Source organism: Fusarium poae, chromosome 4, assembly GCF_019609905.1.
Source record: "Fusarium poae strain DAOMC 252244 chromosome 4, whole genome shotgun sequence".
NCBI classification, from domain to species: Eukaryota; Fungi; Ascomycota; class Sordariomycetes; order Hypocreales; family Nectriaceae; genus Fusarium; species Fusarium poae.
Genome location: NC_058402.1, coordinates 4,634,013 through 4,660,307, shown reverse-complemented (window position 1 = coordinate 4,660,307; position 26,295 = coordinate 4,634,013). Strand labels below are relative to the sequence as shown.

The following is a 26,295-nucleotide window of genomic DNA, read 5'->3' as shown; positions in this document are numbered from 1 at the left end:
AAATTGCAGTCACTTCTTTCACATACGACCACAGCTCGCAGAAAGCTCGGGATCCCGTCCGCTCTCCCATAGATAAGCTGCGAAGCGCTGGATTAGTAGTTGGGTCGGTGACGACCAGCGAATCCCCGGTGTTGTATGTTTTTGGCCATAACCTCTCTTTTTGCCAATTGATATAAAGTCCCATCTTCAAGCTGTTAGAATGCAAGTCCAGCTTTTGGAATTTGTTATTGATTTTGTAGCCTATTTCTTAGTTGCATTTTGTGAAATATGCGTTGTGGAACACATGTTTCCAAGTCTGTGCCACCATCGAAAGGAAGTGTAACAACAGGCTTGAACCAGTACGACATGCACAATAAATTTTGAGCCGCATTTATCAATTATATAATCTGGCTTGGTTCTTAATCATGTGTTCATCGCACAGCTAACCCCTTCCTAGTCTCGCAGCTTCGATTCATCGACAAAAAGGTTACGTATAACACCCTGCTTCAACTCTGCAAAGTTCTGTTTCTTCTCCCTCTCAAGAATTTCCATTCTGGACTTTTTCATGGCTTTGGCCACGTCTCTCCAATCAAGGGGTTTCTTGCCTGCAACGTCTTTCATACCATCCTCCACTTGCACATCAACCAGCTTGCCCCCACGCTTCCTCACAATTCCGTCTATGATAACTGTGTCGACGTTTCCGATACTACTGTGCAGAACAATAGCAGCCAATGGGTCTTGCTCAGCGGCACATACCAGCTCAGGCGTGTTGGCGTCAAAGATGACCAAGTCTGCCAATTTTCCTTCAGCTATACTACCGAGCTGGCTTTGCATTCCGATCGCTCTGGCACCTTGGATTGTACCAAGGTTGAATGCATCCTGTACCGTCTTGGAAATGCTCCGAGGGGCCAATTCTTGATTGATAAGTTTCTGATTATAACTTGCCCGTGACGCTTGCAAACCAAGTCTCATCTCGTAGACAATACTTGAAGCCTGGTTACTGTGACAGTCGATACCCAAGCTCGACTGTGCTTGAGCCATAGGGTAACCATCATCGAGGCAGATTGGATTTCCTAGCGCCATTTGCATCTCTGTCGAAGGTGTACTGCTAATATGTGCTCCAGCATCGACCAACGCTTGGATACTCTCGGTGGGGTACCCATTTGCGTGGCTGAACAGCATTCGATCGTCCAACAAGCCTTGACTTTTGACTTGTTGTATGACATCACTCATGCTCAACTGATGGTTGCGAACAGCGTGGGTAGTCGCCAGATTGATACCGGCCTCTCGGGCTGTTTGGAAGAGTTCTTGAACGACCTGTTCGGGCAAGAACCATAGGTCAAAAGCCAAACCCATGGTCACTCGGCCATCCCCGAAGGGAGCCTGAGTCCCGAGCTTTCGCAATTCTTGAAGAACCCATGATGCGATCATTTCCTGGTTCATCTCGAACGGCGACCATGAAGCAACGCGAGCAGTCGGGCAGTATCCATAGACGCTGCGTAGGCCTGATGACGCAGTGGCTGAAATGGCAGTTGATGCTAATGGACAAACGAGTCAGTACTTTGATCGCATTGTCGTCGCTGCAGCACAAAAGATACACGTACCAGCACCTTCAAAGGTGTTTACATGCGAGTGGTCAAAAACAGTTGTGGTACCAGCATTGATCGCTTCAAGACATCCACCAAGCTGACCCCAGTAAATGTCTTCTTTGGTGTAGTTCGACGACTGCAAGTTCCCTGAGGCCATGTAGTCGAGAAGAAGCTCATTCGCGTGTCTTCCTTTGAGTTGAGTTTGCCAAAGATGGTGATGCGTGTCGATAAAGCCAGGCGAGATAATCTTTGAGTAGCACTCGATCAACTCTGCATCGGCTACATCTCCAATTTCTGAGGCTATCTTGACGATTTGGTTGTTCTCAATGAGGATGTCTCTTTCCAGAGCTTGTACGTTGTCTTCGTTATCGTGCAAGAGGACTGTGCCACCTTTCAGTAGCAGTCGGTGGGACAAAGAACTACCGTTACGCATAGATGAAGATGGCATTTTGACGAGTTGTTTGTTTTCAAGAGCGATGAAGTGTGTAGTCAGAAGATACTTAGAAGTGCACAGGAAGGACATGACAACTGTTTATATAGACAATCCATGACGCTATGGCGTTACCATTACACTTAATACGAGAGACTACCTGAAGCTACACGCACGGTCTCTTGTCCCGTGGATATGCTCCACGGAGATTTCGTTATTTACGCGAAGAAAGAAAAGGCCGACAAACAAGTACGACGGTAACGATCGACGCTCGCTATTTCGGTGATCAGCTGTGAAACGGGCCGTCGCTTGTAGATCTGGCTAGGAGCTATTCCCAAAAAGTTATTTGTTGATTGATAATAAGCTTTCGCTTTTCCGTCGGAGGTTGTTAGTCTCGGAAATAAAGTTGGTCACATCGCCGCTTCGGCACCGATATTGACAATCATAAGAGATTCATGATTGAACAGGCATATTCACAGTGGCTTTTAGTTTTTATTGAGGACAAAGGGTTCAAGTCCAATCATAAGTCAAAGAAACTCTGGCGTTCACTTAGTAGTTCTCAATTACGATCAGGAGAATATATCCAGGGACGAGCATGGTGATAAACTTTACACAAGTAGTAAGGAAATATAGTTGTTAATGGCAGTGTTTGACTATTCTCTGCTAAAGGATACTCTAAGCTTCCAAGTCTCTAAAACAAGGACTCACACTCTATCATTACTAAGACGATACCGTCTGACAAACTCGATGCTTTCAGGTAAAAGTAATGCAGAGAATATCAGAACTTCCGCCAAGATGCATGTCGAGCCAAGAAAGCCTTCTTGGGTTTTTCGTAGGACACTGGGGTAAGGGGATAAGATTTTATTAAAAATGCTTTCCTTGGGCAATTCCGCCACTTCGGGAGGGTTGGGTCCAAGGATTCCCTGTTGTTGCTACTCCTGCTCCTCCCGGGACAAGGGGCCCCAGTAGCGGCAGTTGGCAGCTCGGCGAGCCTCACTACAAGTAAGATCAGTTATTGTCTTGATATTAGCTTTCAAGATACCAGTATACATACCGTGGGTTGGACGATCGCTTATTGTACAAGAATGTGGGCTTGGGCCCTTCTTTGCAGTCGGCATATGCGACGGCAGAGAATGAATCCCCTTTGACGCGTTTGACCTTGCGAGGAACCCGTTTTTCGTTGCTGCTTCCTCCAAAACACATCTTGGTTTACGTTGGTGAAAGGTAGAGTGTGATTGTCGGTGGTAGTTGGTTGATAAACTCGTTCGCGAAGACGAAAGCAAGGAAAGACTTGTTTGTGCTGGTGAGGAAGAGGAAAGAAGACAGAAAGAGCATATCATATTGCATTTATATCTTTCTCTTCTGGAGATTGAGAAGAGTTTTGCAAAGTTAATAGTTGTTTAATATGCTTTGGACAGGGAGGATGGTTTTGCTCTTTGCGCGCATTTATCTGTAATATGAATGAAAAGCAAATTAGACTCCTGTCGATATTGAAGTATATACAGATGACTCTGTAAACTTAAAATCAGGGTTACAAGACTTTTGATTCCAGTAGTAAAAGCTGTTCGTCAGCTGTCTGTTACTAGCATATTGCCAAAACAGACAGAGAAAATGGCTTGAGTCACTAGCCAATATCTCTACGGATATAATGTCATGATGTACTTAACCTATGATCGAAGGAGTTTATTTATATAGACTACAATTAGTTTGGAAGAATCAAGGCATTGGGATAATACCCCTCCAACATATCTTGATGGTTTGGGCCAAGCAATAGTCCCATCATGCAAACTTTCTTACTTTGGCATCATCCCTTTCAATTTTGTTGTTTTCTTATGTCGATGTGTGCGGAAGCAGTAAAACCTTCCCTCAGATACTTCAGATAGACTTCCTCACATTGGGACAGGGACGGGGTCCAAGGTAAGGCTGCTAAGATACTACACTGTGACGGACCCTGTGTTCAAATGTTCGCAAAAGATAAAATAAACATAAAAGCTTTATATATGAAAAAAGTGCAGGTTGCATAACGCTTCACCAGAGAACTTGATGAAACCAGAGACTGGTAGTGGTCTCGTTCTTTTAGAGTATACATATAAAGCGTGAGGGCAACTTAAGCAATAGAGTTCATCTTACTCTAGAGATTATAGGATAAGCTTCTTTGCGGTACAAATAATTGGGGATCTTGTTGCTCATAGTTTTGAAAAGCTTCTTATGCAAAAGAAAGGTTCATCTTGATTAAAAAAGGTTCAAATTAAAGTAATAGGTTCACGTGCGTGGCTATATTTTTGTGTAAGTGTGTCCCAACAACCGGCACGGGAACACGTGAAGTTAGAGTTCCTGGTAGCTAAATGCATCCCATGCAGACAGACTTCTACTGAGGCTGGGTTTCAAGGTTTCGGTCGGGGAAAAATATGGAGGCAGTGTGGGCTGTTTCCCAGCCAGATTAGATATCACTCCAGGTCAAGTCTCAAAATGGTTTACAGTGGGCATTTGTATATAGTAATTTCTCCCATTAACAGACCACATAAAACTCGAAGGTCAAGTCATCAATTATTGGCGTTGGCGATATGTAATACTGCCATGCATAGAATTATATCTTGCAGCAACTTGTAGTGACCATCTAAGTGAAAACGATGCAGATATCCCTAACGCCTGGCAGCGTACGTACAATCTGGCGAAGCCATAGTATCAAGAGTAATTATCGTGATCAGATGTGCGTCTTGTAAGCCAAACACATGATAGCAGGTGTCTGTGCAGAATCTTTCAGGCATGAGAAACAAAACTACCTATAGATAGACCATTGCGACCTGTATTCCTCGTTGCCAACGAGAACTTGTTAATCACATCCTTATCCTACGTGAACGTCTTCCACTTTTTTTTCTTCACTTGATATCATAGATGGAGGATTGCTTGACACAATAGCCTGCATCTTCCAAGTCATTCCGTTATTTCCCTTGCGACCCAGCCTGATGCTGCAGGTACACGTAAAATACCCCAATGTTTACTAATTAAAACTCCACATATCGTCCTGTGAGGTCTACAACGACTGTTTAATATCAGGTTTTTTCGCATATCTTTTGTTTCGGAAGCAGTTCACACGTCAGTATTCGGCCCTGGAAGTCCAGGTATAGGGTCGATCCATCGGACCGAAAATCGGGAGTTTCACCGCTCGCTTCCAGTTTCTGTATAATACACGTTCCCGAACGGCTGTCGATCGCACTCTCTGCAATCTATGCCCAAGCCGAGACTGTAGTTTTACTACCCAACTAACTACCTAGTCCAGTGACCTTTCGGGTTGCCTCAGCTGTCTGGGATACGAGCTGATCAAACGTGCTCCTCCTCCGCATCCAGCTGTCCGGGTCCACTTCCACTCGACGCCAAGTTCAACTTAAAACCAATCCCGTGCTTATCGTTCCGTCAACTCGTGCCGATCGTCTTGGCTAGAAACTTTACCCGAGTTCTTCTATACATCTTGGCAATTTAAAAGCCATGGGGATGACAGGAAATGTAGGAGCACGATCAACGCCGAATACCGAAAGTCGAGATGGAAGATGTGGCGGAGTATATCTCCGTCTTTTGCATATTGATGGAGAGCTGCGTCTCGTCTCGGTCTGTTTAACCGACTTGCATCTGAGCAAAATAATCGCGAATTTAAATGCCTCAAGCACGTGCAGCCTTATCTTCTTTCGCCTCGTGGAATCCTTGAGTGTACCCATGTATAGGCGAATGCTCATGAGACATATCATATCACTGTTGATCAGCGTGACAACCTGGACCGGGCCTGCCAGTAACTAATGACCGACAGAAAAAGACCCTGAAGAAGCATACCAGCCGATTGGATATCCCGTAACATGGTCCGGGGCAGTCATGAGAGAACTGTGGCATTTGATGGAGACAATGTATTCAACGTTCTGGTCAAATACGGTGACATTGAGGCACGTTTTCGAGTTCAGACGCATAGTATATAATAGGCAGGTACTGTGTTATGTTGTCAAGGACTATGCTTGTCCAAATGAACCTTGAAGAAAGGGTCATCTTGTAAAAGGGTATGAGTTTCTCATGCTTATCTTGGACAAACTATGCATAAATGATAGGCTCTGAAACTGTCATCCTTCACTTGTGTGTGTATTGCATCTTCCCAGTGAGATGGATCGTAAAATTGCAACAGTAAATCGTTACAAAATACTGGTAGTGATAGAATTATTCCCGTCACTTTCTGTTGTTATAGCGTGGAGCATTTCTGTCCACCGTGCTCGCAACTGCACGCATGGAATTTACATTCTTTTGCATACTACATTGGGGTACTATAACCGCCATATATCCGCTAAAATGCGTCTATTCCGAAAAAAGTAACCATTGTGCATAGTGTGCATATTCAATCTGGGGTACAGTGGATTGGATCCATCAAACATTGATCAAAATATCCATAAAATAGTGGAATATGTCCATAGATAGTATATACCCTGGCACTGGGCGGACGGCAGTCAAGATGCCAGGCAGATATGTACTGCGCTGCGTAAAGACCCTGAAGGAAACATTACGAGTAAGCATGGTTGTCAGTAAAAGATTAGCCAGTCTCACCAGTTGCTCATCTTTATTAGCAAAGACTAAAAGCTAAACCTGATGAAAAAACAGGATGTTTCAGTAAAAAAACCTGAGCGTCGGGTTACTATAACGTAATCTGAGACCACGCCACGGCAAATGAGCTCATCAAAGAGAAAGAATTTGAGGCTTGTTAGCGAAGGTGGACGGGACAGAAATACCCACTCATATCTACAGCTATATTGGCCAAGAAATCGACCCATTCAATCTTTTCCGATTCCAATAACGACTCCTTGGCAAGTTTTTTCTTTACTGTCGATCCACTCTCGAAGAGGCGGTCATGCTGTGCGGCGCTTTTCCGTACTGGGATACGGTGAACGAGTCAGTTCAATTCCGTTCCAACAGCTTCTGTTCGTCTTTTCGGCACTGCCGCGTCTGGGCGGCAAACTGGGAGATGGGAAGGGTTCAAGAAAAATACCCCTTGTTTGTCATGCAAAGTGTCTGCACATTTGTGTCAACCAGATACTCAAGACTTAGGCGAAACGATGAACAGGCCAAGGCATGAGTCCGTGTTTCCCTGATCAGCATAGAGTTTGTTACGGAAGTACCCGTACGCAGGTACGTAGAGAAAATAGGAGAACGAATAATACATCACGGATACCTGATCTCAAACACTTTGGTCAAGTTTGCCTATCGACAAGTTCCAGACGTTGGCGAGTAGACAGACCCATTGTACTCAACAATCCAGAGCCAGTCTCTGCCACTATATCCGCGGCATTATTATTTTGGCTGACCCTCAGTTGAACGCGTCTAGACTGTGTCCTTACTTGCTGATTTGACCATTTGATTCTGATACTGGTCTAATTGGCATCCGCAGTCCCATTGAGTCCCATTTGATGATATCCACATCAAGGTCATGCTTTTATTTTTTTCTCTCAACCGAGTTCTAGACGGTCTCAAGCATGAAGTAGTCTCGGTCAGTAACGGCTACTACATTAGTCTGTGGCGAATGAGAATTGAAGCAATTTGTCACAGTCAAACAGCGATATGCCCTGATGCTCTCAGGATGCAACACTGGTCCGTATCGGAAGGACAGACGACAGGCAGAAAAAGAAAAATGAGGCGGCGGCAAAGGCGGTCTATCCTATTCTGTCTCGTCCGTCTATTGCCCGTGCTCACGGGTATTAAACTCTACGGTAAATTACAGTATCGAGAGAGTACGTATCTCATCCGTATTTGGGCAAAACTGAACAGGCACAGTTTTTAACCGCGTCCAAACTCAGCAATGTGGACACTTGGAATACGGTAAAGAATGTTCCGCGCACCAATAAGAGGTCGCGAAAAGACAATTTCAGTTCCCGTGTCTCGGAGTAACTAGTTAAAGAAGAACGAGGTGCCGAGAATGTTGCTGGGATCGGTCTCTTCCCGATAATAGCGTTCCCTGCATCACATCACGCTAGCGGCTCTCGAGTTTCTTCTTTTGTCCGTAGAGGAGGGAAGTTTATCATAACCTCAGTTTGTTATTCAGGTACTGGACAGGGCAAGTGATCTCATTACAGAGTACTGAAACTCATGACAAAGTAAAAGCAAACCCTTGTTTTTTTTCCCTTTCCAGGTACCGTAATAGTAGATACGTAATACACGTCTTTGTCGACCCATTATTTTACTCCTGTTTTTCTCTATCAATATCCACTATTTATTCAGTCTCCGTTCTTGGCGTTTCCACCATGACATGACGCTATTCAGAGCTTGGCAACGACCCTTAATTCTCTTCGTTCCTTCGAACCAACCCAACCCAACGCACACGGCAAATTCCCGCACGGCATGACCGGGTCTCGTCTCCTGAATCGAGTACAATGTATTCTTTTCTTTGACTAGTGCTGTTTTGTCTCTATGACGTAGCCTCAGCCTCAAGCAGACATCAACATCGACATCACTCATTCTCAACGCTCCACTGCCCTTGTTCTGCCCCATGGGGGACCGATCCTTCTTGCAGTAAGGGAGGGATCAAAGTGAGGCTATGCCTGTCCCTCTAGTCCAACCTAGCTAACGTTCCAGATGTTGGTAAGAAAAAGTTCTCGGCGTTTCCTGCGTCAGATCTTCAAATTGTTGAGCTATTTAGACCCAGCCCATCTGTCCCCCATTCCCGTTTCTGACGGTTTCCATTCTCTCAGACTCTCTTCCTTTTCATCACTCATATCAACAACTCGTGTTCTTTTTTTACTAGAGTACAACGCTTGCAGATCCCTTCCTGTCTTTGTGCGGTCAGACTTCTTTGAACCCTTCGATGTAAGTACCTATGTATATCCCTTAAACCCTGTTATTTTTAGTCCTTCGGTTCTGCATGCAAGACGACATGTCGAACAGCAATGCACGCAGATACACTCAAAACCCTGATCATGAAGAGCCACATTTTACAGGTCCCCTTATGTGTTTCACTTCAGATACGCTCTACATCATAGATGCATATGACTTCATCAAATTGCCCAGCCCATATTTATTCTGCCCTCGCCTACTGCCAAGACCCGATTTACCTCCACTTGAAAAAGATCTCGCTCGGACGTTTTGAACTGACAAGAATTCCTCAGATCCTAGCCTCTCTTCCACTCACCACCACCACAACCACAACCACCAACAATCACAATGGCAGCCACATCAGAGCCTACAACAAATCTCGCCAGCGAGTCCGAAAAAGGAAACCAACAACCTCTCAAGTTGGACCCTTCCGACTCAAATTCTCCCCCCAAGTACGAGCACGACACGACTTCCGGTTCAGACAGCGAAGTACCCAAGGGCGAGACAAGCGATGAGATCGGCAACATCTTTGAGGGTGAGGATGGAAAAAGCTACAGAACTATGACCCGCTGGGGTACAATCTTTGCTCTTCTCACCAACCAATTCGGTATTGGCGCCCTCGGTCTTCCCAGTGCCTTTGCAACTCTTGGTCTCGTCCCTGCGCTCATCACTCTCTTCGGTTCTGCCCTCTTGGCCTGGTACACTGGCTTTGAGCTATATCGCTTCTCCATCTTGCACCCTCAGTGCGTGCACATCATTGACCTTGCCAAGGTTGCTGGTGGTCGAACATGGCAAATTATCGTGGCCATTGGATTTCTCATCCAGGTCATCATGTTCTGCTCCTCTGCCATTGTCACCATCTCAATTGCTTTCAACACCATGACTGAGCATGCCATCTGCACCGTCGGCTTTATGGCTGTCGCTGCTGTCATCTCATTCCTCCTCTGCGTGCCTCGTACTGTCAAGTTCATCTCTCGCAGTGGTCCTCCTACCGTCATCAGTCTTGTTGGAGCCGTTCTTATCGTCATGATCAGTCTTGGTTTCGCCGACCCCGTCAAGGCCCCCGAGGATTGGAAACCCACCATCAAGGCTTTCAACAACCCTGGATTCCGCAACATCTTCAACGCTGTTCTCAAGATTGTCTTCGCTTATGCTGGTAACCACTCATACGTGTCGTACATGGCTGAGATGAAGGACCCCAAAAAGGATTTCCCCTTCTCTCTCACCTGGTTGATCTTCCTTACTACCGCTTTCTACACCATGCTCGCCACCGGTATCTACTGTCTCGCCGGCGAGTACACGACCTCTCCTGCTCTCGGATCCGCCCCTCACATCTACGCCAAGGCCGCCTACGGTGTTGTTCTCCCCGCAATCTTGACTGGTGCTCTTGCAAACGGCCACGTCGGTGTCAAGTACATGTTCATTGTCTGCATGAAGCAGATGAAGGCCACTCACGAAATCACCTCCAACAGCATCCGATCTTGGGCGGCCTGGATGATTTGCACCACCATCTTCTGGATCATTTCCTTCATCCTTGCCAATGCCATCCCTATTTTCGACTCCATCGTCTCGATCCAGTCCGCCACCACCTACGCCTGGTTCTCCTTTGGAATGAGTGGTGTCTTTTATATCGTCTCCCGCAAGGACATCCACTTCAAGGGCGGAAAGAACATTGCTTTCTTCGCTCTCAACGTCAGCATCATCCTCTTTGCCTTCTTCCTCAACGGTGCTGGTCTCTGGGCCTCATTGACTGAGATGCTCGAGATTTTCGCTACTGGTGACAATGTCAACGGTACTTTCAGCTGCGGAGACAACTCTGCATTGTAAAGTGATCGTCCTTCCAATTTTACGAAATGATGGATCGACATTGAGCTCTGAACAGGATAGGATACATACGAGTCATGAGCTGGGATTTATTTTGGCGTTTTCTTTTTCATAACTTATAGACTAAGCATATACCACAAAGCGAACATAGCATAGCCTTGACAATTTATTTGTTCATTTCCAGTTCTTTCCATTTCTGGTTGAGTGATTTACCGCGTTGGATTTAACATTGATAGCAGATACATTGTAAGACCTGTTAACCCACAGTATCAAAGCGCACCCTTTCTTCCATCCTCACGAGCCTTCAGAATAATTCCAAGGTCCCCACTCTCAATCGCCTCATACAGATCACAAAGGCCCAATGCCTTGCGCTTGTCCTCCTCCCTGCGAAAGAACTCCTCCGCAGTCCTAATTCTGTTTGGATGAATCTCATCCAAAAGCTTATAATCCCTTTTGATGACCCCCATATTCCCACCAGAATGTCTCCACAGATTCCAGAACCCAGTAAAGTTCTGCTTAATCGTCATGGTTGCAGGATCCTTTGCGTCCGCGTTGTACCCAGCTGGAATATTGCCCTGTGCAGGCAAGTTTTCGAAATAAGCTGAAAGCGGGATGTCAATATACTTGGCGGGCTTGCCGGTGACCTTTTGGAAAGATTTGGCAAGTCCATCGATTGTAATATGATCGATGGCAACTTCGAGATCCATACCATCAGACCGTTCCGGATGGTCAAAGAGCCAGCGGACATAATACTCGCAGTCATCCAGAGCGACAAGCACCATGGCTCCATCAGCGAGCGGGACAGACCAAGCCACAACACCGTCAACAATACGAGGCACCATGGCACTCTGAGCAGAGACGGCCATTTCGATATATGGACCTGTGGTGAAAAGCGCAGTGCCCATGCTGTGGCTCTTCCTCTGATCAAGCATCCACTCTCCAAGTCGACCTTTACCATCGTAATGGCCGGTTCGGAACTTGGGATCGTATCCTCCCTTTTTATAAGCGTAGTCCAAGTTTCCAAAAACGAAGAACTTGATGCCACATTCGATGGCCAACTCGTAGGCGCGAATCGTCCAGAAGATTTCCGTTTTCTCGCCGGTATTGAATCCGTCAATATTGACAAAGGCGCCATAGCAGCCATCGTAGCCTTTACGTAGATTTTCTTCATTGGCAAAAGATCCTTCGATGAATTCAACATCGCCAAGTTCAGCCAGTTGCTTTGCGCGCGCTGATTTGGTGTCACGGGTCAGGACGCGGAGGCTGTAGGCACCATCTTTGGTGAGGCCTCGACAGACAGGCAGGCCTTGGGCTCCTGTGGCTCCGATGACGAAGATACGACGAGTCATATTTGTGATGGGGGAGTTTAAGCTAGAGGATATCTGAAATAGTTTCTTTCTTTCAGTGTTGGTGATAGAATGGCAATGCTGAGGATATCCGGAATGATCGAGCGTCTACACAGAGATATATATGTGTGTGTGCATATTCAGACAATACATAGGATATTGAATTCAAAATGACAAATCTTTCTATACTCAGATTGTTTGTAATTCTGCATTGCAAATACTATTTAATGATTAGTATTCCATCGTAAGTATGGATGTTGTCGATAATCAGTTATTGATGATCGTCCCGCAATCGAAAGCTTGTCGACCTCCTTGTCAGCGATAGCGCACAAATCAAAAGTGAACATGGTCTCGGGATAAGCGGGATTTGCTATCAAGTTGCCAACTCCAGTCAAAATTTAGAAGGGCTGCATGATTAGTTAGAGCCGAGCTGATGGGCTGAATGATGGATAATCACTAATCGCAAAGTCACTCCGCAGTTCAACGAGCTCCCCAACTCGGAACATCTAATTGGGTCTCGTTTGCTATACTTTGATTGTTGCATGATCCGGGGCTTGACTGATGATGGTTTAATTACGGAATAGTTGTGCAGACAGAAACTCTGACATTTATCTAGTCGTCTAGCTCTCACAGGCAATCTGGTACTATCTGTTGCTATTAGTAACATCATTTCATAGGGACTTTACTGCCGATATGCGTACAGACAATACCACAAAGCAATGGCAATACTGCTTATTAAGTCGCAGTTCAGCCGTATATAATACCGGAAGTGTTAGAATCATAAATGACACTAAAATGAAAAGCGCTAACTAAGAAAAGGCCTAGTAAAAGTAAGCAATTGACGTACTTACATCATTGTGAAGGTCAGCGTTTTGATAGTAATTTTACATGTGGCATCGAGATGGCACGCTACGCAAGTTGTCCAACCTTGTTTCATTGGGGAAACCAATCGTCAACTGAGACATACTTCATGCATTAGCCAAAGGCCAGTATGAATAAATTTATAAAGCTTTCAGCTAAACCTGATTCCATTGCTTAGGGTTGAATAGAAAGGCTCATTCTCGATAACCCTATCACATCAACTCAGGCCCCTACTGGTCTATCAGTTACTCGATTGGGAGTTTCAGCTCTTGTTTCTTAGCTTCCAGCGCCAGACTTAGTGGCTGATTACTCCTCCATATCTTGAACCATGGAGATACAGTGCCGTAGGAGGACGATCTGTGAATACATATGACGCAGGAGAAGGAAAGTTCCATCTTGCAGCAAGCCATCGGCTTTTCCCACTTCGGCTGAAAACCCTCGGTTCAATACATTGATTTCGGGTATAAAGAGCAGCTTCCCACTCGACAAGTCTCCTACTTACTCAGTGTCATTCCCATAAGCTTCTCAATCACTTCAATAAACCTCAACACCTCATTATATTTATCTCGACTTCATTTCTTGATCATCATGTCTACCGCACAAGGAGTCCTCACTCGCAACAGTGCCGACCGCATCACTCTTGTTTTCGTTATTGACGATAGACAAGTCACTTTTGCAGGAGCAGTAACACCCAGTGTTGAGCCTTTCAGCACAAACAATGTCACCCTTGCATACGAAAATGTCAATGGGCTGTTTTCCTCGCGTTCATTCAATGGACAAATCGGACCAAACACTTTCAAATTCCGCTTTGATAACGGCGTTGTAGCCACGGGCGATCTAAGCCCGCCTGGCGTCAGCCCTGCCTTGTCAGTCACTGGATCTGGTCAATGGATGCAGGAGTTAAGCTAGAAGCGATAGGCTACTGCCACGATTGGGCACGCTGATGAGGCGACAGCGATATTTCGAATCGTCTGTCAAGCAATCTACTCTGTCTATTAAGTCTTTGTTTCAGACTTTGACGGTCGAAAGAGGACCCTTGAATTTCCAGTATTATGCTAGAATGGGTGTTGGACAAAGGAACAGGAAATTGTAAACCCAAGTCTATCTGAAAGGCGACGGGAATGCTGTATACACTCATGCAAGGCAATTTAAGACTATGAAACCGAGTTGTGGCATAACATAAGCTTGTGAGGTGTGACATGGTTAGTTAACCCTAGCTCAAGGTATTATCTCAGAACAGCCTTGCTTGCGTTGAATAAAGTAAATCTATTTGACTGTCTACTCAATGCTACTGCCCACCGATCTCAATCCTTCCTTTCCCCTTCCTTTCCCCAGGCTCTGCACAGTTGTACCCCTGCTAAAGTTTGCGCATCCCTGTCAGTGCTGACTGTGCCGTCTAACCTGGAAGTTTTACGTATCAGCTGCCTAGTCCTATAAATACCTCTTATCAAGAGTTGGAGGTTGAAATTTTGGAGAAAACCTTGACCAATCTGTTCAATTCAAGCCAGACACGCAACGCATCACTCCTCGCCGCTGCAATGTCGCATTCACAGCTAAACAATCCTCCGCCCACGACGGACTTTTTGTTCGTCAATATCGCGCGGCCACAGGACATGAAAAACCGAAAGACACGAAAGAGGATCAACAGCCATGTCATGAAGCCGATTGGCCTCACTCGGAGGCGCCACCAACCAAACAAGACGATACCAACCACTCTGCCAACGCCGCCCGATCCAGAACCAAACAACTCCGATATATCGCCTGTTCTAGCTGTCGATTGTACCGCGACAGACTCTCTACCACGTGATCGAGATATATCAGCTGGACAATCATCAGCTCCCCTACCTCGTCACTGCCTGCGTCTCATCCCTTGCCCCGTTCCTGAGCAGAAGAAGATCAGATCACTTCCCATGTCTGCGCGTACAAGTAAAATGATTCATTTTTGTTAGTCCACATCTGAATGCAATTAATTAGTCTTTTTCCCTAATATTTCGCAGTGGCTATATCTCAAGAAGCACCTGTATGCCGGCAGATGCGTGAACTTTGCTTTTCTCTGTCCTTTATCGACGAAGGCGCCTTTCATTTGGCCCTGGCTCGTCTTGAGGTCGACCCCGAGACTACGGGAGGAAAAGAACCACAAGAAGGCTTTGGCAGTCTGACTCACTACGAGACTTCAGTTGAAAGTCTGAGGAAAAAGCTCGAAAACCCCTGTGTTAAAGCCCATGAAGCTATCATCGGCGTGATGGTCAACTTGGCATGCTACGATGTAGGTATCCTCCTTGATGTCTATTCTGACGACCTGTGGTTAATGATGCGGTAGATATTCACCAATAACTTCGAAAGGTGGAAAACTCACATGCTTGGAATACAAAAAATGATTCAGTATAGAGGCAGTCTCAATACCCTTACCTCACAATATATACGAGTCACAGCCGTCTGGTACAAGTCTCTCCAAGTTGTTATTGTAGTTTACTGACATGTTTAGGGTGGATTTGATCGGTTCCATGACTTTGGATCAAGTTCCTTACTTGGTATTCCAGGAAGACCACCTATATGACGCACATCAGGCAACATATAGCTCGACGGATATCGTGCTAGACGTTGGTAAACACTGTCATGCCATTATTAACAAGATTCTTCAAATGCTTTCGAGATTATCAAGCTTGGCTACAGGAAAGTCCGAGATCGAACAGAGTAAGGATGAGGCTCTACTTGAAGCATTGCAAACGACAATCCACGCCGTTCTGATGTTACCTCGATATGGAAATCTCGAAGCAAACGGAGACTCACGCGAGACTTGGTTGAGAACGTACGAGATAGTCCGCCTTGCCGCCCTTTTGTACCTATCAGGCCCTGCAACGTTTCTAGCTGGAAACAGACGCTTCAACTTGGTGACTCCACAATTTAGAGGGAAATTGTCAAGGCTCTACGGTGCACAGGGACTACCTTGTTCTGTTCCTGAGCACCTGAAACTGTTTGTTTTAGTTGCTGGAGCTATTACTGAAGTGGATGACGAGAGGCAATTCTTTGTGAACCATCTGAATCACGTCATGTCGCTGAGAAAGTTGAGTTGGGATGGTTTGATGATAGAGCTTCGATCTATGGCGTGGTTTGATGTCGTTTGGTCCACAGATTTGGGTATGCTATGGGAGGATTTGGCTGTTGAGTAGTTCTGAAGGTGGCGTGATTGAGCATTACTGTCCCCTCACGTATCCCGGGATCCGTGAATAAGACCATGGTAATCGATGTATCACTTCAGACCACTTCACCTCTGTGGGGGCAGCTCCAGTATTGAATTATTAGATTAGAGTTTCTTGCTTAGTTGAATGATTAGAATCAGTTCCTCCAATCATATATTGTCGGAGCCCGCGAGCGTTACGTGATCTGGAGAGATATGCAGACAAACTACAATTCTCAGACTGGTTACTTTTATATCTTGAATATTAATATTATTTCCCTAATACTTAGTTAATAGACTACTGAAAGTGATAAGAAAAGGGGCTTGCATTAGCTACGTGCTAAATAGCCCCATGTATCTTTAATGTAACGCTGATCTAACTAACCCTTTTCAACGTATCTATTTAAAGGTGAACCCCGCCTCAACTTTCGTCATACATCCTCAGCCATATCATTTCTCAACATGTCTGTTAGACCTTTTTGTGCCTTGTGTGAGGCCGCTTTTCAAGTCGAAGAAGATATTGTCAATGGTAAGTTAATAAGCCCCTAATATTAGGTCCGTCATTCTAGACAAGGCAAAATCTCAGCCTACACAAAAGCCTTCTCTTCCGTCTTTACCTCTTGCTCTTACTTTGGTCTCTTTTGGAGAATTATCAAATCTCAAAGGAGGATTTGATCCATACCCTCCATTTACTAACTCTACGTGTAGTCTCGAAAGATGTCCGGTCATTGCAGTCTGCTGAATTCGGCAATTCTATTGTCAAATTCACGACGGATATGTTGGAAACGTCAGAAACACCAGAAACAACTGTCTCGACCCCTTCTTCTGAGTCATCTTCTTCCGAGTCAAGTGAACATCATATAACCTACTCTCACACCTCATGGGACAACGATGGCAAATGGCAGATGACAAGCCATCCAACATGCGTAGAATATCTGACAGGCCATGGGTTGTCTCCTTGGAGGGTAGCACAGGTCCTTGCCGGAGATTTTGGTTTATCACTATCTGCCACTGCTCGAAGAAGGACTCATCTACAAAAGCTAGCTAGCATTGGTTTTTACGACTCTCAATCACGACGGGCCTCGGATGATGATGTTTTCGCCAGGCTATCAAAACTACCAACGGAGACAACACAGGAAGTCATAGGGTTGTGTCTAACCTATATCATGATATGCCATGGTACTAATCTCGTTGAATATCCTGTATCACAGCAAAACAGTTATATTGTATATCAAGAATATCCAATTTGGGCTAGCTTTGTTTCCTTCCAAGGAAACTACTACATCAGTCGTATCTCTAATGAGCCCATCGACGGCACCTTTTCAATCTTGATTAAACCAGCGGTTGAGGAGAGCAGCTTACTATATGTTGCACATGACCATCTGGGCATCAGAAAAATGGTGTATGCACTTTCCCAGTACCAGGGAATACTCAGGCCTGCGGGAGAGACGGATTTGTGGTGGGAGACCATCAGCTTTAATTCTGACCACCCAGACATAGAGGTTATATCAGACGTAAGTGAGAATACTGCCCCTGATGGTATAAGAAACATGGCCGCGCGAGGTAAGAGAGACGAACTTGGCCGGTCACTTTATACTATTCGGACCATGACGTGAAGTCATTCCCTCAAGTTTAGATGTCATCTTTTCTATATTTATCACGTAACTAATACATTCACAGGGTATCAAACTACGCGCTTTGTATCGCCAGGGATCAATGCCTGCAAAAACGTACTGGCAGAGACCTTTGAACCCTCATTTTTTTCCGAGAGTTGTACGACTTAACAGAGGTGCCAAAGGGTTGCCAATGGTTAAGAGAATGCGCTCTCTTATTTTGAACGATGTTGGGATGAAATCTCTAAGCGCCGCCTGGCAAGATTCTTGTCTGACCTTGTTCGCCCATTATCCGGATTCACCAGAGATAAACTATCAAGACTATGGTATCTATGGTTTCTGTGGTAATTGCCGTGTTTTTCAACCTCAGTGGTTCCACTTTGTCCTTGATGAGGGCGAACAAATCACAGAGATCTGGAGATGGCAAAAGCATTCCCGACACAGCGACATTGTAGTGAGTCATGGTCTGGCTTTATAGTTATTATTTCGTTTCGCTAACCTTGAACAGATGCGGACCAGCAACGGGCGAATCTGGTCTATCGGCACACAGGAGACGCGACAAGCAGCGGACTGGGATCACCTCATTAATCTACCTGTTGGAAAACCATCAACTATCTACTTTGATGAGTCACAGCGATGTATCAACCAACTAGCCTTTCATGGCGAGAAGCCATTAGTTGGGGCGACGGTAGCACCTGAGGAGACGGTTACTCCACATGACATGGTCGTCGACAGATGGCGTCGGATAGGAGTTTGCGTATTATATTTCTCAGAACGACTGACTGGCTTATCAACTATTACTCCTTGTTGGATCAAGGAAACGTACGGGCCAGTGCAAATCATGGGCTTTGTTCTTTCCTATATGGATGGTCGTGTGCGTACTGTTGGCCAAGTGCGGTTGGATTGTTTGGCTGAGCCAATCGACACCACGGCTAGCTATGGTATGTCCCTGAAACGAGTACAGATATACAGCCGCATGGTTATTTTGGATATTCAAGTGGGTACGCATAAAGTTGAAGCGGATGGGTGGACATGGTTCCCATGGAAGGGAAAGATAACCTGGCATATTTCCATGGGCGGTGGCGGCATCAGCGTTTTTCATGAAGTGCCGTAGCCAAAGAAGACATGAGACGAGCGGCCTAGACTATTTATTGGGCGACGCCTTTTAGCTTCAGCTTACCAGTAAAGTGGTCTAAGTATACTGTAAGTAGCATAAAACAGTCTATTGATTTCATCTCGTGGACTCTTATCGCCCAAGGCCTGCTAGGCTCAAGAAATCGTCTAGTCAATTAAACCAAGACTATCTCCACGAACTTTGAAACATCCTCCACTGACTCTTTGTCATCTCCAAGCTCATCATCGCTCAAGAAGACCGTCCCGACCCTTATAAACTCATTCCTGCCAGGCACAACCTGCTTGTCCTGACTCACAGGCATAACCATCAGTGTATGATATGTAAGTCGTACATTCGTCTCGCCTTCTTCATCTTTCTTTACCGATAGGACCAACGCAAATATCTCGTTATCTTTTATCCAAGCTCGTGTTTCCTCGTTCTGTCCCCGAAAAGTGTCAAAAGAAGAGTATGAACCATATGCATCACCCCGTGGCGTGCAGAGTCTCATGTTGCGTCGCCATGTTCCCAGCTTCTCCTGGTCCTCGTCCGGTAAGTCGCTGAGCGATAGCTTGATCATTGGACCTCGGATGCGGATCCAACCATCAATGAGTTCGCCGAATGGGTTGTGGATGGTCTTTGGTGTCACGCTAAAATCTGTGACGGTCGCGACATCGACCCAGTCAGGCATGGTCATACCATGAGCAGACACATCGTCGAAGGAGGCAGGACTCCAGGTAGGTGCGATATAGTTCTCTGCGCCTGGCAATGGTTTCTTGTCAGGCAGGGTTATACCGTCCTTGTCCTTGCCAAGAGCAGTCCATTCAAGACCTTCGATCAAGGCATTGCTCCATAGACCCGCAACATACTGAACATTACCAGAGCCAGCTCTTGACACCATCTCCTCGGTAAGCCTGCTCTGGAACATGGTCGCCAAACCGGAAATCGCAGGTAGACGATCACTCTTCACAGTAACCATTCTATGGAAGAAGTCTTCCAGGATCAGGTACCACAGCTGATGCGCGGCACTCACTCTTGACTTGCGCGCGGGATCTTTGAATCCTTTCTCTTTGAGAGGGTAGAGTGAGTTCCAACGACCCTTGACCTCAACGCCATCTTCTGACAATAGGTGACAATTGCACTCGAAGAACATCTGGTCGTTGCCAAAGTGAAGCGCTCTTATAGGAAGAAGTCGCTCTTGCATGGCCCATCCGCGTTTAGTGAGAGGTTCCTTGTTAAATACCATCCATGCTCGGGCATGATATGCGTTATTAGGAGGCACTTGAAAGATATATCCAGCCACCTCGATTGACTTTGATGAATCGCCATTTTGAGTTGATGTATTGATGATAGCTGGCACATGTGTTCGTTCTTGTCTTTTCAAGAAACCCTGCTCGGATCCAGAAGCATTGTCGGCGGCAATGGATAAGTACGCTCCAGCATAGACTTGCTGCATAGCAGCAGACTCCCTTGCCCAATCTTCGACGTCGTCCTGGCAGATACACAGCGAATCGATCCACAGAAACCGAATTCCGAGATGGCGAGTGATCTTGATCGCATCCTTATACGTTTGCGGAAGATTATCCACTTCGATGCTGTTTAGGTGACTAGACATTGTCGAGTGAGTAGTTCGCACGTGGAAAGTAGGATCAGATCCCCAGCAGTAACTAAGCGTTACGTAAGAGCCATATTCTTCTTCACTTGTTGTTTGCAGTAGGCGAATCTTGTTCGGGTCGTCCAATGCTTCAAGGTCCAGAATACGGGAAGGAAGACGAGTTTTAGCCGGCTGACAACAATCGTGGCTCTGTAAGCAATCGTGTACCCAGCCTGTGACCACACTCAATGTGTCTTTCGATCCAGCATCAGACCCGACCTTGGATCCTCGGATCTTTCCTTTCTTCAAGGAGCTGTCTGCCTCACTAATACCTCGTGTCATGGTAGCATACAGTGAATCCGCTGGGTCAACACAGAAGCCAAATACATCCATCAGATACATATACCTCCTGTTTTTGCTATCAGCAAGAACCGCAAATCCATCAGCGTCGTCAAGTCTCTGGACAAGCTTGAACGACCATTTCTCAGGTACTCCATGATTTTGACGTTCGATCACAAAATATCGGTAGTGTGGATCCTGTTCCACCTTTTTCATACCTTCAATGAACTTGCCGACTCTTTCCAGAATGAGCTTACATAGCGGACATTCTTTTGCTGACTCGGTGAGCGCGTCTATACCAACATGATGAGGTAGGCCGATCTCTTCAGGCGGGGTATCGCTGTCCTTCTTCCCGATGAAATACGGCGTGGAGCTGGACTCAAGGAAGGCGCAGGCAGTTTTCCATGAGTCGGGGAGACGTGGAAGCCTTGAAGGACTTGACAAGGCAGGAGAACAGAGTGAGCATATAGCCATATTTACAACTTCTGTACAATGTTGATGAAGCTGGGAAGAAAAGCCTCAGATGGGCTGACAATGTCTGCCTAGAATTGTAGTTAGTCAGCAGCGTCTCACATCTTGACTAAACTGAAAACAGGCATGATCATTTCATCCTGCAAGTGATATCATCAGGCTATTTATGAGGCATAAAACGAGTCACATGATTACGGGTAAAGTATCAGATTAATATGGAATTCCTTCTTGTTCATTTGACTGCAGTGATTATAAAGGTAAGACAACTAAGTACAAGAAGAAAAAGTCAAACATCCAAACATGAGGCATTCCATTCACACTCGGTCCATTACTTCAGACTCTCATAGAGACAAAGGTTGAAGACAACACTGAGTTGCACTACTTAACACTGTCTAGAGAATCTAGTAGCTGGGGGCCTCGTAAGCAGGCTGCTTGGGAGCCTCGTAGGAAGGCTTCTTGGGCTGCTCCTGCTTGGGCTTGGGAGTCTCATGGTGAGGCTTAGGGGCCTTAGGGTGGTTGTACTCAGGCTTCTTGGGAGTCTCAGGCTTCTTGGGCTTCTCGTGGTGGGGCTTGGGAGCCTTGGGTTGCTCATAAGAGGGAGTCTTGGGAGTCTCGGGCTTCTTGGGCTTCTCGTGATGAGGCTTAGGAGCCTTAGGCTGGTTGTACTCGGGCTTCTTGGGAGTCTCGTGGTGAGGCTTGGGAACCTTGGGCTTCTCGTGGTGGGGTTTGGGAGCCTTGGGAGCCTCATAGGAAGGCTTCTTAGGAGTCTCGGGCTTCTTAGGCTTCTCGTGATGAGGCTTGGGAGCCTTGGGAGCCTCATAAGAAGGCTTCTTGGGCTTCTCGTGATGAGGCTTAGGTGCCTTGGGCTTCTCATGGTGGGGCTTGGGAGCCTTGGGAGCCTCGTAAGAAGGCTTCTTGGGAGTCTCGGGCTTCTTGGGCTTCTCGTGGTGGGGCTTAGGAGCCTTGGGCTTCTCGTGGTGAGGAGGAGCGTAGTGCTTAGGCTTGTCGTGGTGAGGCTTCTTGGGCTTCTCGTGGTGAGGCTTGGGGGCCTTGGGCTGGTTGTACTCAGGCTTCTTAGGCTTGTCCTCCTTGGGAGCCTTGGGCTGCTCGTAGGTGGACTTGGGAGGCTCGTAGCTGCCGTAGGAACGGACCTCCTTGCTGGCCTCAGCGACGGGAGCGGCAATGATGCCGGTGGCAAGAGTGAGAAGGGTGACAGCGGACAGCTTCATGTTGACTGATTTAGATGAGAGTGTTTAAAAAGAAAGTAAAGGAGTGACTGTCTCTTGAAGAGTTGAGTAAAGAGTGTGAAGGAGTGACTGGATGACTGAGAGTGAAGAACCGACGATTTGGAGGAGGAAATATGTTTCTTTTATGTCCTCATGATTACTAGTATGAACGATATGACAACTAACACAACTAGCTTCTGTTGAGATCCAACAACAAGGCGTGATCTTTGGAGATGGTGTTGTAATTTCGCTTGGCGCCTCATAGTGACAGCCATAGTTTACACCAGCACAGACTCCCCTGAAGTCCATTCGGAGTTGTCAACAACATTTGACGTGATCAGGGGCCTCGGAGCTCAGACTCAATTGATTGGGTTATTCCATCATCTCGGCAAGACAAACCGCGCGGTAAAGCTTGGTAATGAACCATTGGCCCTAATTAAAGAAGCACATTCGTATGGCTGAACGGTGGCTTGACTACCCGAGATTTGTCTCCCTATATTATTGGTTACTAATGCAAATCTAGAACGCCTCTTTTCCCCTGGAACCTCCTCCCGATCCGGACTCCACCGTTTGTTTGATCCGAATCTCGCAAAGTCAATTGGCTTGACGAACGATTCAACTGAGCTAAGCTTTTTAGCCTCCAGTGTTCCCCTTGCCGAAGATCACGAGTTGAATACTGGGTCTGGGGTAGACGAGATGGCGTAGACGCTGATTGGACATGTCCAGACATGGAGACGCTGCGGAGTTCGTATTGTTTAGCGGTTAATTTTGAACTTGGCGCTATTTTCAGGTACTAGCGCTGCGAATTATCAAGCCTGCCCTGCAAGGCTTCAGGGGTAGTCCGTAAACTGCAGGACCAACACCAAACCTAGACTATACGACCCAACAAAGGTTCCTAATGCAGACTATCGATCGTATCGTTTATTGCTCAATGTGCAGTAGGAGTCTCTAGCTTGATGAACTGCTCTAATCTGGGGTCAGAGGCTAAAGAAGACTATTGGCAACGGTCAACTTTGTCTATTGGGTCACGATGAAGCTGCTCCCCGTTACACAAACAATTTGAGTCGCGAGCATTTTCTACGTGACTGATGACCTCTACTTTTGAAGAAAAAAGATTTGTCAAGATTCTAAAAGTTTAGAGTTTCAACCATCGCTGAGATGTTCCTAGCCACGCGTAACTTGACTATATTTTTGCCCATTTGTTGAACTCCAAAATGAGACAATTACCCTATACAGGTTCCTCGAGCTTCACAAGGTAACGTTATACGTACTGCCGAGCCGAGGGGTTGGTGCGCTCGGATCTGCCATGCCGTCGATCGGAATAAAATTCACCGCTGTTATGTCTCGGAAATTCAAGCTTAAAGGAGTTCCGAAATTCTAAATCTCACATTATAGTTCATGAACAACAAAGGTCGAGGGAATTGAACCATGTGTATGATCTTCACTTGTCTCACTTGAATAGTATGTCGATCACTTATAAATAACAATACCCACTTGGATAGTATATCTATTCTCAGATGATCTTCATTCTAAATGCCTTCTGCCAAGCTCTGCCTGGAGTTGATAGTGATTCCATTTATGAGACTTTGATTGTCCTTTTCTCGCTTATATCACACGAGGCGGTATCTTACTTCTCCTTTCTCGGGTTTCCCGGGGGAAATCTTTCTTCTCAAGCCGTTGTGTCTGTCACAAACACATATGGGACCTTTCCACACAACACAACGGCCTTTACAGAATTTCTTCTCTATCACAGACCGGAGACGAGATCGGTGAGCTCTTTTTTGACTCGAAGTGGCAACGCTTTGTTTGCGTGATCTACATGGCGACTGCAAGCCTAGTTCCGCCCGGTCTTCTGAGATTGCGGTGTGATTTTTGTTGATTCATGATAGACGAGGTCAGCTCTCCGTATATGCAGTCGACTTATAGCCTTCGTGTTGTTTTGTATGTCCTTCAACGAAATGCCTTGACATGTGGTCTACGAACAGAGTTTAGATGCCTGTTCGTTCAGCCACTGGCAGAAACCAAATACCTGATTGTATAGTTGATGTTTCGTGGTATTCCCATGTTCCGATCGTAAACGAAGCGGCAAGAATTCAGAGCACAAGCGAAGGTACTGGGTTCTGAACAACTCGTCTAGTATTGACTTTGACCCCTGGTTAACGGGAGATTGTTAGTCCATCGCCATTTTGTGACAGACATAAATCCCCGCACTTAGTCCAAATGCACTTTGAATAAGTTAATCTTTCATATGTCAACGAGTTGTGTCAAACATCTCGTGGCTAATCTTGGTACGGAGCTGGAAAGTATCCCAGTCGGTCACGATAATACAGGCCAAACTCCCAAACAAGCCGAATTGTGTGCAGCTGACCATGTTCCATCTCTTCTCAAACCTCCCTCCAGAGCTCCGGCATGAGATTTGGATCGAAACTTTGCCAGCATCACAAGTCCACTTTTTGACTCGTGGCCCTCCTTATCAAGGAGAGTCAAAGGGCGACGACATACCTCTTTGGCTGCAAAACATTATATCACCACCATTACCTGTCGCCCTAATGATCAACAGAGAATCGCGACGCATTGCCTTGGAACATTATCGGCTGTTCCCAAAATATCCCCCACATTTCTATCCCCCCGAACAGATGCCTTACGGGTACTTCAATCCCACGGAAGACATTCTGCATATCCCAAATATGATGCGCAGTGATGATTGGAATTTTGGAAACACACCGTTTCATACAATCACCTTTTGCGTCCAGGAATACGACAATCCAGCCCAAATTCCTGATGAACTTCCGGAGACGAACGAGGAAGCACAAGAAGACATGACCTCAAACCTGTCAGAGGAGCTTATCAAAATGGCTCAACAGAGACTTTCCTTGGGATTAGTCCGCCCTGGAGAGTCGTTTGCGCCGAGAATCATACTCGTTGCGATTGATAGACAACACAAGCATCACAGCGATTGCCGTCATATTTGGCCGATTGGTAGACCGTTTTGGATCATGAGTTATAGAAGGAGGTTAGGCTTTATACTGTCCAGAAAGATGCCGCGAACGAGACCAGCTACCAGATGGGTTGCGGAGCTGCGAAAAGACATATCCGACAAACTGGATGACGAGACAGATAAGAAGAGATATCTCCCAGAGGTCAAGATTGGGATAATGCCTCTCATATGTGACTGCCCCGAGGTAGCTGATACGTTGAGGGACGGCAAATATGGGAAGGGTGTTAGATATTTGGAGGGGTACGCCCGCGAGTGGTGACTGGCAAAAAGAAAGACTTTAGTTAGACCTGCTAGGTGCAAAACATACAACAGCGGGGATTCGCTGGTCGTCACCGACCCAACTACTAATCCGCCCCTTACCAGCTTGACTATGGGAGAGCGGACGGGATCCCGTATTTTCTGGTAGGTATGGTCGTATGTGATAGATGGTGTGTTTGTTTTCGCCTATATACGCTATGTATAACTCCCTTTAATGGATGGAATGTTGTGCTTTGGTGGTTGGTTAAGTTAGTTGGACGGAACATGACGTCACATTCACCCTGGATCTCAGTACATATTGATAAGGTACAGTTAGTGATTGATTGTTGACTTATCTGCAAAAGAGATCTTACAACAGCTAATTCTCTGACATCGGACGTGACAAGCTCGTCAATGTCCCCTACGTCAAGTTGTCTATGACGAGTTTTGAATGCAATACATGGCTGACAAATAGTTGGGACAGGCAATGCTGATAAATTCCTGCTGACAGTAAGCTGCACTTGCGGAGTTGGTGTCGCTGGTAATTTTGTCAGCCATGTACTCACACGCCTATACAGTGCTGAAGGTACAACAACTTCTCCGCGCGCGTCGGATCAATGTCTAGAGAATGATCGATAAGATGCGATTTGATTGATAAGACATAC

At 46.1% G+C, this 26,295-nt stretch overlaps 10 protein-coding genes across 10 annotated transcripts; 5 read left to right on the top strand and 5 right to left on the bottom strand.

The window, feature by feature from the left end:
* Positions 1 to 432: 432 nt before the first annotated feature.
* Positions 433 to 2,016, bottom strand: FPOAC1_011607 (uncharacterized protein; the record flags this gene model as incomplete). The annotated part of the gene is made up of 2 exons (XM_044855979.1): positions 433 to 1,517; positions 1,584 to 2,016. The coding sequence occupies 2 exons, from the start codon at positions 2,014 to 2,016 to the stop codon at positions 433 to 435; spliced, it is 1,518 nt and encodes a 505-aa protein (XP_044703292.1).
* A 914-nt stretch (positions 2,017 to 2,930) lies between these two features.
* Positions 2,931 to 3,201, bottom strand: FPOAC1_011606 (uncharacterized protein; the record flags this gene model as incomplete). Its single annotated transcript, XM_044855978.1, has 2 exons — positions 2,931 to 2,994; positions 3,053 to 3,201. The coding sequence occupies 2 exons, from the start codon at positions 3,199 to 3,201 to the stop codon at positions 2,931 to 2,933; spliced, it is 213 nt and encodes a 70-aa protein (XP_044703291.1).
* Positions 3,202 to 9,180: 5,979 nt separating this feature from the next.
* Positions 9,181 to 10,659, top strand: FPOAC1_011605 (uncharacterized protein; the record flags this gene model as incomplete). The annotated part of the gene is made up of 1 exon (XM_044855977.1): positions 9,181 to 10,659. One exon carries the CDS (start codon positions 9,181 to 9,183, stop codon positions 10,657 to 10,659), a length of 1,479 nt encoding a protein of 492 aa, XP_044703290.1.
* A 266-nt stretch (positions 10,660 to 10,925) lies between these two features.
* On the bottom strand, positions 10,926 to 12,005 carry FPOAC1_011604 (uncharacterized protein; the record flags this gene model as incomplete). Its single annotated transcript, XM_044855976.1, has 1 exon — positions 10,926 to 12,005. One exon carries the CDS (start codon positions 12,003 to 12,005, stop codon positions 10,926 to 10,928), a length of 1,080 nt encoding a protein of 359 aa, XP_044703289.1.
* A 1,446-nt stretch (positions 12,006 to 13,451) lies between these two features.
* FPOAC1_011603 (uncharacterized protein) lies at positions 13,452 to 13,772 on the top strand (the record flags this gene model as incomplete). The annotated part of the gene is made up of 1 exon (XM_044855975.1): positions 13,452 to 13,772. The coding sequence occupies one exon, from the start codon at positions 13,452 to 13,454 to the stop codon at positions 13,770 to 13,772; it is 321 nt and encodes a 106-aa protein (XP_044703288.1).
* A 629-nt stretch (positions 13,773 to 14,401) lies between these two features.
* On the top strand, positions 14,402 to 16,033 carry FPOAC1_011602 (uncharacterized protein; the record flags this gene model as incomplete). Its single annotated transcript, XM_044855974.1, has 4 exons — positions 14,402 to 14,807; positions 14,861 to 15,129; positions 15,184 to 15,302; positions 15,349 to 16,033. The coding sequence occupies 4 exons, from the start codon at positions 14,402 to 14,404 to the stop codon at positions 16,031 to 16,033; spliced, it is 1,479 nt and encodes a 492-aa protein (XP_044703287.1).
* A 470-nt stretch (positions 16,034 to 16,503) lies between these two features.
* FPOAC1_011601 (uncharacterized protein) lies at positions 16,504 to 18,768 on the top strand (the record flags this gene model as incomplete). The annotated part of the gene is made up of 5 exons (XM_044855973.1): positions 16,504 to 16,570; positions 16,750 to 17,094; positions 17,314 to 17,555; positions 17,722 to 18,108; positions 18,163 to 18,768. 5 exons carry the CDS (start codon positions 16,504 to 16,506, stop codon positions 18,766 to 18,768), a joined length of 1,647 nt encoding a protein of 548 aa, XP_044703286.1.
* Positions 18,769 to 18,943: 175 nt separating this feature from the next.
* Positions 18,944 to 21,172, bottom strand: FPOAC1_011600 (uncharacterized protein; the record flags this gene model as incomplete). The annotated part of the gene is made up of 1 exon (XM_044855972.1): positions 18,944 to 21,172. One exon carries the CDS (start codon positions 21,170 to 21,172, stop codon positions 18,944 to 18,946), a length of 2,229 nt encoding a protein of 742 aa, XP_044703285.1.
* A 398-nt stretch (positions 21,173 to 21,570) lies between these two features.
* FPOAC1_011599 (uncharacterized protein) lies at positions 21,571 to 22,398 on the bottom strand (the record flags this gene model as incomplete). The annotated part of the gene is made up of 1 exon (XM_044855971.1): positions 21,571 to 22,398. One exon carries the CDS (start codon positions 22,396 to 22,398, stop codon positions 21,571 to 21,573), a length of 828 nt encoding a protein of 275 aa, XP_044703284.1.
* Positions 22,399 to 24,764: 2,366 nt separating this feature from the next.
* Positions 24,765 to 25,652, top strand: FPOAC1_011598 (uncharacterized protein; the record flags this gene model as incomplete). The annotated part of the gene is made up of 1 exon (XM_044855970.1): positions 24,765 to 25,652. One exon carries the CDS (start codon positions 24,765 to 24,767, stop codon positions 25,650 to 25,652), a length of 888 nt encoding a protein of 295 aa, XP_044703283.1.
* Between the last annotated feature and the right edge of the window lie 643 nt (positions 25,653 to 26,295).